The 15,215-nt window shown below is 40.2% G+C and overlaps 2 protein-coding genes across 2 annotated transcripts; one reads left to right on the forward strand and one right to left on the reverse strand.

Annotated features, from left to right (window-relative positions):
• The first annotated feature begins 30 nt into the window (after positions 1–30).
• Positions 31–6,704, forward strand: rplp0 (ribosomal protein, large, P0). The gene is made up of 8 exons (XM_081365939.1): positions 31–448; positions 1,096–1,206; positions 1,426–1,601; positions 3,177–3,264; positions 3,347–3,493; positions 4,359–4,544; positions 4,784–4,924; positions 6,497–6,704. The coding sequence occupies exons 2-8, from the start codon at positions 1,153–1,155 to the stop codon at positions 6,653–6,655; spliced, it is 951 nt and encodes a 316-aa protein (XP_081222065.1). The 5' UTR covers positions 31–448; positions 1,096–1,152; the 3' UTR covers positions 6,656–6,704.
• A 2,487-nt stretch (positions 6,705–9,191) lies between these two features.
• On the reverse strand, positions 9,192–13,055 carry LOC308691325 (cytosolic phospholipase A2 gamma-like; the record flags this gene model as incomplete). Its single annotated transcript, XM_081366400.1, has 5 exons — positions 9,192–10,937; positions 11,023–11,188; positions 11,294–11,542; positions 12,565–12,633; positions 13,044–13,055. The coding sequence occupies 5 exons, from the start codon at positions 13,053–13,055 to the stop codon at positions 10,771–10,773; spliced, it is 663 nt and encodes a 220-aa protein (XP_081222526.1). The 3' UTR covers positions 9,192–10,770.
• Between the last annotated feature and the right edge of the window lie 2,160 nt (positions 13,056–15,215).

Genomic DNA, 15,215 nt, shown 5'->3' on the forward strand with positions numbered 1-15,215 from the left:
TGATGACGTTGCTGCGCCTCATGGTGCATCTCTCACAATTGTTTTCATGTTTATTTTTCTTTATCATGATATGTGCCTCCTTATGTGGTTAAGGATTCAGATAAGATAATTTATGACTTTATTTGAAGAAAAAAATCCGCATTTTATAGGCTGTTCAGTTCCAACACATAGTACGCAATGCCAGGCTAATAAAATTAAATAGAGAAAAAAAGGGAAATATTTTTTCATGTTTTAGCGAGTTGGACTTTATGTCAAATTATTTTCTTTAAACTTTAATCTCTTTATTCTTAGCTCGCGCCCATCGCTGCTACAGAGTGAGAGACATGTGTATTGACCAATCAGCGCACAGATACGCTCTCTTGCGACATTCTGATTGGATGTCCGACTTGTACTAATATTGTTCCGCTTCCCGCAACGGTCTCTTTCTTTCACGCGTCCCTACAGTGAGGTGAGGTGTAGTGCGGCCCTCTGCTGCTTTCCTAATTTTAAACATACCCGTGACCATACGAGTTATAAATGTATCATAACTGTTTTAAGAATCGTGAGAAGATGTAATTCTTACTCGATATGTGTATAATAATAATTGTTTTAGGAAAAGGTTAGCATTAGCCTGTTAGCTTAGGCCTTTGCACCACGTGAGATGAGACGTGAAACGTTTTTATACTTATTTTCTCGTTGTAGATTGTTTCTTGTTTCGATTATAGAGGTGGATAATACATATATATGCATATATAATGTATTTAGTGTGTGTATGTATTATACTCAAAATGAAGTACAGCAGGTCATCTACGGATCAGCTGTGTCAGTGCTGATTGGTCGTTCCCCCTGCTGAAATAAAACTGTTTCCTACTATCCCTGAGTGTTTGAATCCCACAGCTCACAGGGACGCTTGGTTTCAGACATTCTTATTGTAAATTAAGGCCAATCAATCAAATAATAGTGCTTTAATTGTCGTGAAAATGTTTTAAGGTCAATGCTTCTATAACCTTTGATTTTGGGTTGATTTGGTTTTGAGATTTAACCAGCTGTATTTTAGCACTGACACTTTATATAAAGACAAGGTTGTCTAAATGGCTTTCAATCTCTGTTTCTCAGATTTTTCAACCTTGTCTTTAAACCGGCTGTTCACCGATCCTTGGAAGCACTGCAAAGATGCCCAGGGAAGACAGGGCCACGTGGAAGTCCAACTATTTTCTGAAAATCATCGTAAGTTATCAGCGCTTTATGGCATGAAGTACAGCAGGTCATCTACAGATCAGCTGTGTCAGTGCTGATTGGTCGTTCCCCCTGCTGAAATAAAACTGTTTCCTACTATCCCTGAGTGTTTGCATCCCACAGCTCACAGGGACGCTTGGTCTCAGACATGTTTAATCGTGAACCCCGTCGGGTTGAGTCGTTTCTGATAGTCTTTCTCCATGTGTGCAGCAACTGCTGGATGACTTCCCCAAGTGCTTCATCGTGGGCGCAGACAATGTCGGCTCCAAGCAGATGCAGACCATCCGTCTGTCCCTGCGGGGCAAGGCTGTCGTGCTCATGGGCAAAAACACCATGATGCGCAAGGCCATCCGTGGCCACCTGGAGAACAACCCGGCTCTGGAGAGGTGCGTGTCAGTCTGGGCACAAGGATGATCCACGGTAGAAAAATTAAGGGCTTTTAAAGTTATGGGGCCTTACTTCTAAAACACCCATAGGACAGAATTCAACTCTAAATCCCATGGATTTTATCCTCCATCAAAAGTGAGGAACAAATTTAGATTTATAATGTTATGCACAAGGCAACTGAACTTTCCTGATGGTTAAACAAACTGATGCAAAGAAAATATAACTGCACACTCTCTTAATCACATTTATTGCCGATGTTTCTGCGCTAAATGCTGGTAATAAATAGGGATGGGTATTGACACAAATTTCACAATTCGATTTCGATTCAATAGATTATTTTGGATATCAGGTACAGTACATGGCAAATTTTCTCAAGGAAAACAAATCTCTTAACTAATGCTGTAAACTATGGGAGTCAGTTGTTGCTATAATATTGAAGGTAAACATTAACTGATTTGTATACAAGCACTTAAACTATTTTTATAATAGTTATATGGAATATAAACATTTAGATGGTGGCTGTCATAAAAACCTGCCAGATTTATTCAAACATGCATTAAAAATTGAAGATTATTAAATTATAATGAATATGTAATATGGTGCATATATTTAGCAAAATGCTCCTCTAGAGTTAATTTTTCTAGCTGACTAACGAGTTTATGGTCACTGGATATGGTTTTTCTACAATGTTACATTCATTCGTCAACTGAAAACAGGATGACTTATCAATTCTTGGGATTTAAAAAAAATGAGAATCGGTTAAAATCGAGAAATCAATATTTTTTTTACCCAGCCCTAGTAATGAATGTGCTTAAGAGTGTGCACTTGTCTTTTATTTCAAGTTCTTCCTTTAATGTGCACCTCATAATCATTTGCCTTGCTGTTGCTTTTGAGGAATTAAACAAACTGAGCCATGGGTACTGCACATTTTCTGAGAGTGTGCTTGGAGTCTGAACCATAAGATAAACTAGTAATAATGATACCTGTTATTTATAGGTGGCTTTCAAGGTCACCTTGCAGCATAAGATCAAAGAAGCAATACAAATCAAACAACAATATCACTAAAAGCTATTCTAAACAAACTGCCATTATAAAGAGATTCATTCAGGAACATTTTTGTACACACCAACATTTTACAAATCATTCATAGGAACATTTCGTCGTACATTCACATTTCGGATCATCTTATGCACGTCTTTATAAATGAGGCTCCAGGTTTTCAGAGTTTCTGAAGTCTCAAACATTTTATTCACTAGAAATGGCTGTTTCTAATCTGCAATCTCTAATGATAAATCACCTTTAATATTGATGTAAATTTAAGCAGATTTTAATCAGTCATTCGAGCAGCGTGATTTATACAGCACTGAGTACGGGTGTGCAGGATAAGTTACGGACGGGCTGTGTCAGTGCCTGTTTGTCGTTCCCCCTGCACAAATCAACATGTTTCCTTCTATCCCTGAGTGTCTGCATCCCACGGCTCACAGGGACGCTTGGTCTCAGACATTCTGTATTCACTGCATGTATTTGGGGTTTTAAAGGGGGTTTGAGTTATTTAATAACTTGTGTTTTTGCAGGCTGCTTCCCCACATCCGTGGGAATGTCGGCTTCGTCTTCACTAAGGAGGATCTGCCTGAGGTCAGGGATCTGCTGCTGGCAAACAAAGTGAGTATGACTGTTGAGCGGCTGAGCGTTCAGGGCTTGAATGCGTCTCTTCTGGTGTAACTCTCGTGGTCTCTGGTCTTAGGTGCCCGCCGCTGCCCGTGCCGGAGCCATCGCCCCCTGTGAGGTCACCGTCCCGGCGCAGAACACCGGTCTCGGCCCTGAGAAGACCTCCTTCTTCCAGGCTTTGGGAATCACCACCAAGATCTCCAGAGGAACCATTGAAATCTTGGTGAGTATGATTTTGGTTTCCAATAATTATGGAAACAAGATCATTATTGCGCTGTATTCTATTTTGCAATGATGTTATAAATCAGATACACCCCATTTCAGCTCTTTTTGTGTGGGTAGTATTTCTCTTTACTTTTGTCCCTCTCCAAAATCCCAAACTCCATGACAGTTTAACTAGTTTCCAGTTGCTTTTATTTATTTATTTCTCTTGTATTTAAAGTAAATCTATTAAAAAGGCTTTTTTTTCCCCCACAGAAAAGTTCAATAAATGCATGATGTTTCCAAATATACTTGAGCATTCATGTTAAATAATTTAACTTAATTTCCTCTAATTAGTATGTGTTTGGGAGGTGTGTGTGGTAGGGCTGCTTGATTATGGCAAATCATATTATTGGCGAGCGATATGATCAGTCTTATTTCACGATGGGAGTAATTTTAAATATCAGTCAAATTTTACAATTATCGATACTTCAGCAAAAACTAGCTTGACTAAAGTAAGGAAAAGGTCCTCAATTACACAAGACAACCCTCAGCAATGCAATGGGAACAAAGAAACTAATTACAAACAGAATGGACAAATAAAGACAACAGAATAAATATGCAAATTAAATAAACTAAGTTTTTCAGGAAGATGTACTAACAGTCTACAACAACAAAAATTAATTGCATGTAAAATAACACTGTATAGTCTTGTTCACATTAAATATTTGGTTTAACCTTACAGTTATTCAGTCAAGATCAGGGAGTTTTGTTTTTTTTTTTTTTTTCATTCATTTGTTTATCGTTAACAGACTATAGCTGGTATTTTAGGCTGATTTCCTTCTCTTAATACGGCACATGAACTAACGGACCTGTTCCGCCTGCAGAGCGACGTTCAACTGATCAAACCTGGAGACAAGGTGGGCGCCAGCGAGGCCACGCTGCTCAACATGCTGAACATCTCGCCCTTCTCTTACGGGCTGATCATCCAGCAGGTGTATGATAACGGCAGCGTCTACAGCCCAGAGGTGTTGGACATCACTGAAGATGCTCTGCACCAGAGGTTCCTGGAGGTTCGTGCACTTAAACTACTACTATTGAGTGTAAAATGCAGGATAAGTTACGGACCGGCTGTGTCAGTGCCTGTTTGTCGTTCCCCCTGCACAAATCAACATGTTTCCTACTATCCCTGAGTGTCTGCATCCCACGGCTCACAGGGACGCTTGGTTTCAGACATTATTTTAATAGGGTTGCCCCCTAACCTTCAGGCTTGGAAACACTGCCTATAACCTGTTCACTGTTTTCCTTTCAGGGTGTGAGGAACATCGCCAGTGTGTGTCTGCAGATCGGCTACCCCACGCTCGCCTCCATCCCTCACTCCATCATCAATGCTTACAAGAGGGTCCTGGCTGTCGCTGTGGAGACTGACTACTCCTTCCCCTTGGCTGAGAAGGTACGACTCGGTTCTTTTCGTTCTGTCTATCCGTCAGTCCCGAGTGTGTCTGCGTCAGGTCTTTTTGTCCCGGTCTTCGAGACACTTGGTCTGACAATTCTAAGTAGAGCTGCACGATATTGGAAAAACTGACATTGTTTTTCTGCGATTTGATATATTACAATATAAACATTTCAGCTGATGATTTTAATGGCTCTATTTGTAAAGAATCGTTCTAGGATGATTGTGGTAATTTTGTAGGGTTGTGCTTCTGCATATAAAAACAAATTACAAGCATCAACGAATACGATAGAACAAAGATGGATGAAATAATCAGTTCTTTGTTTTTTAGGTAAATTTAACTATTCCAGTACAGACATTAAATCAAATGTATAGTCTTTGCTGTCTGAATTGATTCATAATTAATATGCTTTATCTTTGTTAAAGCTACAAAAGTGGTTTTCTCTCTTTATGATTTAACTTCTACAAGGTCTGAAGTTCTCAAGGTCACCTTGCAGCACAAGATCAAATCAATAAAATTCAAAGCAATACAAATCAAGCAATATCACAAATTTATAAAGATATGCATTCAGGAAAATTTTTGTACATGCCATTATTCATAGGGACATTTTTGGAAGCGTTTTTTCGTACGTTCACATTTCGGATCATCTTATGCTCATCTTTATAAATGAGGTTTCAGGCTTTCAGAGTTCCTGAAATTGTATAAAATCTAGTCAAACATTTTATTCACTAGAAATTGCCGTTTATAATCTGCAATCTCTAATGATAAATCACCTTTAACATTGATGTAAATTTTAAACAGTTCGAGCAGCGTGATTAATACAGCACTGATGAGTACGGGTGTGCAGGATAAGTTACGGACGGGCTGTGTCAGTGCCTGTTTGTCGTTCCCCCTGCACAAATCAACATGTTTCCTACTATCCCTGAGTGTCTGCATCCCACGGCTCACAGGGACGCTTGGTCTCAGACATTCTGTATTCGCTGCATGTATTATTTGGGGTTTTAAAGGGGGTTTGAGTTTTGATTCCTGTGTTTTTGCAGGCTGCTTCCCTTTAGCTGGGGGTATATTGGGCTTTGCACTGACTATACAATGCTGAAAACATCCATTTTCTTTGTTTTTAACTCATAACCAAATGGGTTCATGAGGAAACTCATCGAGATTGGCTTTTTTTTACTTAATTTGTGCGTGAATGGACATGTGCACGGAACATTTATTTCGGTGTGGGCAGCGTTCTGGTCCATACGGCTCCACTACGAACCCTATACTGTGATGTGACTATCACGGATGCGCACATCGCGATATCGATGCATCATGCAGCCCTAATCCTAAAATGCTTTTCCTTAATTGGCATTAAAAGCATGTCTGAAACAAGTCTACAGTAACCAAACTCAGTACACATTCTGATCTCATCGAGCAGGACAACTTTCTAATTCAGTCACTTGCTCCAACCAACAGGAAGTCTGCTATTTTTGTTCTGAATTTTTTTTTTTTTTTTTTTTTTTGAGAAATCAGGCTCTGTTTAAATGCTCCTCATAAGGGATTGATTTGTAATGTGTTATTTCCTCTCGCAGGTGAAGGCCTTCCTGGCTGATCCCACCGCTTTCGCTGTTGCAGCTCCTGCCGCTTCTGCTGCCGTGGAGAAAGCCGCCGCTCCGGCTGCTAAAGTGGAGGCGCCCAAGGAGGAGTCCGAGGAGTCTGACGAGGACATGGGCTTCGGCCTCTTCGATTAAACTCCTGAATGAACATGTCAGTTTAACACCAATAAAACATCTGGAAACAGCCGTTGTGACTGTGTCTTTTGGTTGGTGTGTTCATGTTTTCTGTGTAGAAATATAGTCTTGCTATTGATAAAAAAATTGGAAAGAGCTTGTAGTCTTTAAATGCAAAGGAAGCTTTATTAATTGGTCCTTGAGGAATAGTTCACAATACTGTTGCACATTACAAATATCATTTAAAACTTAATTTTTCATAGTGCCAGCATTTCAGGATCTGTTTTACTTGGTTCAGAAGTTGAACAATACAAAACATTAACCCATTTAATCCCGAATTTTTCTCAGAAACAAAAATATCCAAATCATGTGTCATTAGTATCCCTTTGAAACAATCAATCATAATTTTTTTTAATTTTCATGGAAAAGTGTGTGAAAAAGTGTGTTTTATGATCGGTCACAATTGTGACCGGTGGGATACTGTGTTGTATCAACCATTGGACAGACTGAATATAGGTCTATTTGACCTGTGTGTGTGTGTGTGCGTGCGTGCATAAGAGTGTATAAAATCCTTAAGATACTATCTTGAGGCCACGGGATAGTATCTTGAGGCCACGGGATGGTATCTTGAGGTCACAAGATGGTATCTTGAGGCCACGGGATACTATCTAGAGGCCACGGGATAGTATCTCGAGGCCACGGGATAGTGTCTCGAGGCCACGGGATAGTGTCTGGAGGCCACGGGATACTGTCTGGAGGCCACGGGATAGTGTCTGGAGGCCACGGGATAGTGTCTCGAGGCCACGGGATACTGTCTGGAGGCCACGGGATAGTATCTCGAGGCCACGGGATAATGTCTGGAGGCCACGGGATAGTGTCTGGAGGCCTCGGGATAGTGTCTCGAGGCCACGGGATAGTATTTTGAGGCCACGGGATAGTATCTCGAGGCCACGGGATAGTATCTCGAGGCCACGGGATAGTGTCTGGAGGCCACGGGATAGTGTCTGGAGGCCTCGGGATAGTATCTTGAGGTCACGGGATAGTATCTGGAGGCAAAGGGATACCGTCTCGAGGCCACGGGATAGTGTCTGGAGGCCACGGGATAGTGTCTGGAGGCCTCGGGATAGTATCTCGAGGTCACGGGATAGTATCTCGAGGCCACGGGATAATGTCTGGAGGCCACGGGATAGTGTCTGGAGGCCACGGGATAGTGTCTGGAGGCCACGGGATAGTGTCTCGAGGCCACGGGATAGTGTCTGGAGGCCTCGGGATAGTATCTGGAGGCCACGGGATAGTGCCTGGAGGCCTCGGGATAGTGCCTGGAGGTCACGGGATAGTATCTGGAGGCCACGGGATACCATCTGGAGGCCACGGGATAGTATCTCGAGGCCACGGTATAGTGTCTGGAGGCCACGGGATAGTGTCTGGAGGCCAGGGGATAGTATCTGGAGGCCACGGGATAGTGCCTGGAGGCCTCGGGATAGTGTCTGGAGGTCACGGGATAGTATCTGGAGGCCACGGGATACCGTCTGGAGGCCACGGGATAGTATCTCGAGGCCACGGAATAGTGTCTGGAGGCCACGGGATAGTGTCTGGAGGCCACGGGATAGTATCTGGAGGCCACAGGATAGTATCTCGAGGCCACGGGATAATGTCTGGAGGCCACGGGATAGTGTCTGGAGGCCACGGGATAGTGGCTGGAGGCCTCGGGATAGTGTCTGGAGGCCTCGGGATAGTGTCTGGAGGCCACGGGATAGTGTCTGGAGACCACGGGATAGTGTCTGGAGGCCACGGGATAGTGTCTCGAGGCCTCGGGATAGTGTCTGGAGGCCACGGGATAGTGTCTCGAGGCCAAGGGATAGTGTCTCGAGGCCACGGGATAGTATCTTGGCCATTTAGGACATTTTGATGGGTTTTTTTTTCAGCTTTTCTTCCTAGACCACTTGTGCGTGTGTGTATGTGTGTGTGTTTGTGTGTGTGTGTGTGTGTAAAGTTAGGTAGAATTAGTTAGCTAGCTAGTGTGTGTGTGTGTGTGTGTGTGTGTTTGTGTGGAAAGTTGCAGTAGGTAGGAAGTTAGGTAGCAGCAGAATTAGCTAGCATAATTAGCTAGCAGAATTAGCTAGCTAGCTAGTCTTCCTTGGGTCCGTGTGTGTGTGTGTGTTTCTGTGTGTGTGTTTCTGTGTGTGTGTCTGTGTGTAAAATTAGGTAGAAAGTAAGGTAGCAGCAGAAAGTAAGGTAGAACAGTTAGCCTATGTGTATTACATGTAGATACAATGGGTTATCCCACCGGTCACTATTGTTGCCGTTGACATGTTTGTGAGTTCTATGACCACATTAAATAAAGTTGAGTAATTGCAAATGCATATATCAATACTAGACACCTTAAACATGATGTGTACCAAAAATCTATGTCCTATCTTTATTTTAACATACTTTAATAACCTTTTCTTTGGGAGCTTTCTTGCTGCCATCCTCTTCTCTTGGCGCAAACAGGAAGTAAACAGCTCTGGTCATGTGACAATTTACAGTAAACATGCGACACTGCACATATTTCATTGAGACCCTTTATTATTTCAATATCTGCTGGAAATGCATTGATAGATCATTCAGTAACATTTTTATAGCCTTAGAAATGAAACATTTTTTTACGGTCACTATTGTGACCGGTGGGATTAAATGGGTTAACACAGGATTTTTAATGTAATGCATGAATTAAACATGAAATGTAGGGCAGAAACATTTCTATGCTTGTTCCTTTACTCCTTTCTGTAGTTTCTAATCTCAAAATAGATAAACACAGTATTTAGGCCTATTAGCGTTTAATATTTGTGCAATCTAAATTCATATACAACCTGAATTCTGGATAAGTTGGGATGTTTTTTTAAATTTGAATAAAATGAAAACTAAAGGAATTTCAAATCACATGAGCCAATATTTTATTCACAATAGAACATAGATAACATAGCAAATGTTTAAACTGAGAAATTGTACACTTATCCACTTAATTAGCTCATTTAAAATTTAACGCCTGCTACAGGTCTCAAAAAAGTTGGCACGGGGGCAACAAATGGCTAAAAAAGCAAGCAATTTTGAAAAGATTCAGCTGGGAGAACATCTAGTGACTAATTAATCAAATCAAATCAAATTTCTCAGTTTAAACATTTGCTATGTTATCTGTGTTCTATTGTGAATAAAATATTGGCTCATGTGATTTGAAAGTCTTTTAGTTTTCATTTTATTAATTTAAAAAACGTTCCAACTTTTCCGGAATTCGGGTTGTAAAATTTCCATCTGTTTGGATTAGGGTTGCAAAATTCTGGGAATTTTCAAAGATGTAAACTTTCCATGGGAATTAATGGGAATTTAAGGGAATTAACAGGAATTTATGGGAATAAACTGGGAATTTTCAAAGTTGAGGGTTGGTTCTTCATAGGGAACTTAAATATTGTTGAGGAAAGTATATTTTAGCATAATCTTGAAGATCTTGAAGTCAACTAGAGCAGTGCAGCACACTGAAAGTTTAGAGAGACGCACATGCTCGCAACGGGGCTTACATGACAACAAGTTGATATATCAATATTCTAACAAATAGAAATAACCTTAAATAATGTATCTATCCGTCTCTTATGTGTAGCTACAGTTACTTTCAGAGTGGACGCGCTAGCGGTTGCCGTGGTAATCAATATTTCCAAAATTCCCCAACTTAACTTCCCATGGAAATTTACCGGAAATTTTTTCCGCCCCTTTGCAACCCTAGTTTGGATTAGAATTTGTCAGTTGTACATAAAAGAAACAAGAATGAGACTCAAGTATTATCAGTATGGATTTAAATGCACAATAACCAGGTTTGCATATCACATTTTTATTAAATCAGTCCCATACATTTTACCTAATTGACATTTGCATTCACATACATTTAAACCATGTTCACGATTCAATTCATGATGTTTATACTGATTATAAGGAATCGAAGACACATTTTTGAAAATGATTACTAAACTAAAATCCAGTAGATAACCAATAGATTTTTTTTGTGTGTGTGTGTGTATTCAACTCCGTTAAGGGCATGTAAGGAATTTATGTGAAATTACACTAAGAAAAAATAGATTTTAGTCATAGTGTTAAGTTTATTCACATTAGTCTCTGGATCTTTTTTGCCCAATGATCGCACGAATCTCTTCCACCACTTTTGCTTGATTGTTTGTGATGTTTTTTCCAGCGACCTCAATGAGATCAGTGATCATCTCAGCGCTGTAAGCACCTTGAAACGTGCCATATTTGTTCCTCCAGGCCTCGATATCATCTGAAGAAACAGTGACACACTTAAATCAGAACACAGTTGATATTATATTACATTTTATTCAGGATATTGTAAGATCATAACTTGCCTCCACAGTTGACCACATTAAAGAGAGGGATGTGAATCACGGTTGGAGCGTTTTGGCCTTTGAACACATAGAAGTCCTTCGGTTTCTCTGAGTCCTCACTGGGAATGATGACCTCAGGGAAAGGGATGTTTCGTTCCCTGCACGTCTTGGCAGCGTCCTTCACTGTCTGCAGAGGAAAAGCATCACAAGTGCAGATTATTTAATTACTAACATTTTCCAGATTCTGAAACATATGAGTGAAGCTGTAGTGAATTAAATACGCGTATAATACCATGAAAGGATCCCCATCACTGAAATCCAGGGAAATGATGAGGTCAATGTCTCTCTCTTTTCTCAGCACTGAGAAATAGGGTGAGTTGAGCAACAGTCCAGCGTCTTCAAAGTCTCTCGTCTTACTTTCCAGAAGAGTGGAGTGAACTGCTTCTTCTACGGCAGAGACGTGTGTGTAACACTTGAGAAAATAGAAAATGCCGGGCAGTCTGGTTGAGGAGCGACCACTCCCCGAGAAGTCAAGGACTTTCTGGAAATTAACATTAGAACCCTCTCGTGTGAAATTAGCATCACCGTTATCATGCAAATAGGGGGCTAGATAAAAACATTGTTGAGATAATAGCAGCGTTTGGAGTGATGTGTCGCTGACACATACCAGCAAGCTGTATTCATTTTACCGTAACTCTTCAACCGTTTGCCTGACAGTAGACAACATACGCTTTTGCGGTAATTTCATGCTTTCCGTCAGAAAATGGGTCAGTAAAAGTTGTTATATGGGCAACTGTAGGAGGCTTCATGGGTACTTTTTAATAATAGCAAGCGTGTGCGGCTGCATTGTTAAACTGCTTTAGCTCAAACGTGCTGCGTAACACGAGAATGAACCTCATTGGTTGATGATAATCAAAACCAAAAGGATGTTTTAGTTTTTGGTAGCGTTTGGTTTGGTGAATGAACGGCTCGTTTTAAAATCTTCCCGGTCTACTGACATTTGTTAAGACATCTGGTTTAAACATTACAATCCTCATGATAACTTTCGTTAACTTGTGTTAACTTTATATTAAGTAAATCCACTTCAAAAGCTAATTACTCCTGGACAGCAATGCCATAGAAATATACAGAGTGACCGCAAAAACGGAAGTTCAAAGACAATATTCTAAAGATGGCGGCGCCCTCGTTTCTCTGGTGCATAAGACCCATAGATATAAACACTAGATGTCTAGTTTATATTGACATTTTCAGCTCCAATGTGCTGTAACTTTAAAACAAGACCAATCTTACATATATATTCCAAAGCATTCTTGAATTACAACCATTTAAGTTCAAGATGTGCATTTTCTATGCATGCATGTCATGTCTGGGGGGGGGGGGGGGATTTTTATTCCCTTAATATTAATAGACTTTATATTTTAATCAGTAGGGCTAAATGTTCAATGGCATGAAATACAAATCTACTTTGCATATTATAAGTCATTATTTATTTGTGGATTCATCTTTTTAAAATGTCAGTGGGTGTTTAAAAAGTATCTTAGCAGTTTGCAGGTCTGTTCTTACCTGGCATGTTGTGGAGGAAGTTATAATTCCTGCCCCAGATCCAATTAGTGATGCATTCAATAATGCTCCCTAATGCATCTGTAAAACAAAATGCACAAAATTTTTTTTTTTTTTTTTTTTTATAAATCTTCGGTTCTTGGGCTCAGTCTTAAAGCTACAATATGTGACTTTTGGCCCTCTAGCGGCTAAAGCATACAACTACAAGTTACTTGCGGAGGAACATCGTTTTAATGATCATGTGAGTTGTGCTTCGGCTCCTACGCGGATGAATCTGATCAGTGCGAACGTCACAAGTAATGACAACTCCCACGTTAATGAAAGAAAGACGGATAAATAATGTCTTATGAGCAGGTAACTATATATTAAACTGTTGTTTTGACTGGACTTGGAATCACTTGTTTTAAAATAACGTTACAAAAGTTTAGCGGTGCTGACATAACGATTGCTATTCATATCAGAACACAGTGGAAACTAGTTACCAGCATAAACATCGTTTTGTGAACTTAGCCAATGCAGTAAATGTGCTGCTTTGCTATAACTATGTTGATTTTTGTTTTATTACGGGTTCTGACGCTTCCATTTAGGTTCAAGGTTAATTTGCCGTGCATCTATTACTCTTCAACTGCATAAAGTACCCTGAAATTCTTTCATTTAGCTATAGGTCCCATGACATGCTATTTTTTGTAGGCTTTAATATAGGCCTTAGTGGTCCCTAGTACTGTATCTGAAATCTCTTTTCAAAAATTCAGTCTCAGTGCAGAATTATAGCCACTATAAGCCAGTCCCAGAATGAGCTTCCTTCAGACAGGCCGTTTCGGTGTCTGTAGCTTTAAATACTAATAAGGAGGAGAAAGGCGGCGCAAGGTGGAGGGTGGGTGTGGCCTTGACCATCTGCGGCAACGGTAGACCATGCATGTTTACATTGGATATATTGCAATGGCACGGAGACACGCAGTCGTTCAAGCATTTCAGTTTGACCCAGAATCTGATCCGGATGGAGAAGCAACAACTCAGCGGTTCCAGCAGGACATTTCCGAATGGTTAGTTTAAAATATTATGTCTGGATACGGTACTTTATTCGGATGGTTTACAGTTATTATCATGTAGCTAACGCTAACCTACTGTTGCCTTTTCATGAGAGATCTGTAACATCTGTAATTTATCTTATTACAATTACATCATCAAGCTCTGCGATCTTGAAATGCGGATATCGCGCGCGCCGTATAACCAACAGGAAAACGGTTATCCAAATAACAAAGAAGTGTACAACACTCGCGTTACAGTGTGTGTATTCACACACATAAACTGCATGGCTGCATAGCTAATGTGACAGCCACATTCTACTTGTAACAGTCTAGGCAAACATAAACAGTAAAGCAACACACTTATATATCATTAGTTGACTTCAGTGGCGGCTGGTGCTAAAAATTTTTGGGGGGGCACAACAAACTGAATTTTTAATTCAGGACTGAATGTAGGCTTATTGTTAAATAACAATTTAACAGTGATAATAATGTAGCTATCATTAGCCTAAAGTTTAGCTAAAACTTCAGCCGGTAGGGTAGCCAATTGCCAAATAAATCAGAATTTTTGGGCTAAATGGCGATGTATAGTATAATCTGAGTATTTAATTATTATTTTTCTATTTGAATAAAAAAAACCTGTATTTAATTTTTTTTTTTAATATTTAATATCCAGATCGATATTGTCCTTCAAACAATGTTTATATTGAAGGTTATAAAAACAAACATAGTGTAACCTTGCTGTCTATCTGCAGTCTATCCAAAAAAGGGGTCAAATCACATTACATTCTAACATTGCAACATTACAATCTAAAAACAAAATAATGTTTTTTAAAGAAGTAGCCTAGTTAAATTTACTAAACCCAAAAAAAAAAAAAAAAAGCTAATATCATAAAAATACACATGTAGGTTTGAAATTCTCTAGCACATTTATGTTCACCAACAACAACAAATATTCAACAACAAATGTTTTAGCTAAATATATTTATAATTTAGTGCTAATGTATATTTTAGTCAGAATAATTGCGCTCCTATTCTATTGCGCTCCGTCTGTTCGGCGCGCATGCACGCGGGGGCGCTCGTTCACGGAAGTATAGCTTGCAGAAAGCTCGCCCACTCATGACAGCAAACTGGACTTTCTAACATTTACAGATGGAGAATATGTCCGTGAAATGTAAGTTATGCACTGAGGAAATTATTGGATGTCACTTCAGCTTATGGCTAAATACTATTAGAGGAACATTTGTTTCCACCAATCGCTGCACAAGATAAGGTTACGTATGATGACGAAAGCACGTTAGTGCGAGCCCTCCCGGAACCCATAGAGAATGCATTGCAGTGCCTGCAGTTCGAAAAAAAAAATCTTTGAATGTAAGTCTATGGGAAGACTCTGGGCGATTCTCAGCCAGAGTGAAATCGCCCAAAAAGAGGCGGTACTCCACAGAACGTGACTCGGCGCTGATTGGACTAGCTGCTATATCCAGAGGCAGAACAACAGTGAGTGACTGCTAGCGTAACTCTGTGGTTGAATGAGATAGTGATTGAAAAAGTCCGGTGGTGCGTCGCCCGATCGCCCTAATGAAGAAACCGCCGCTGGTTGACTTACTGTTCCGAGGTGTGTAGCTGAGC

The sequence above is a fragment of the Scardinius erythrophthalmus genome, assembly GCF_964197995.2.
Source record: "Scardinius erythrophthalmus genome assembly, chromosome: 5".
Classification (NCBI taxonomy): Eukaryota; Metazoa; Chordata; class Actinopteri; order Cypriniformes; family Leuciscidae; genus Scardinius; species Scardinius erythrophthalmus.

Coding starts and splice junctions, on each gene's coding strand:
- rplp0 (XM_081365939.1), top strand. CDS start 1,153: ATGCCCAGGGAAGACAGGGCCACGTGGAAGTCCAACTATTTTCTGAAA. Junction 4,545..4,783: donor TGCACCAGAGGTTCCTGGAG/GTTCGTGCACTT, acceptor TTTTCCTTTCAG/GGTGTGAGGAACATCGCCAG. Junction 4,925..6,496: donor CCTTCCCCTTGGCTGAGAAG/GTACGACTCGGT, acceptor TTCCTCTCGCAG/GTGAAGGCCTTCCTGGCTGA.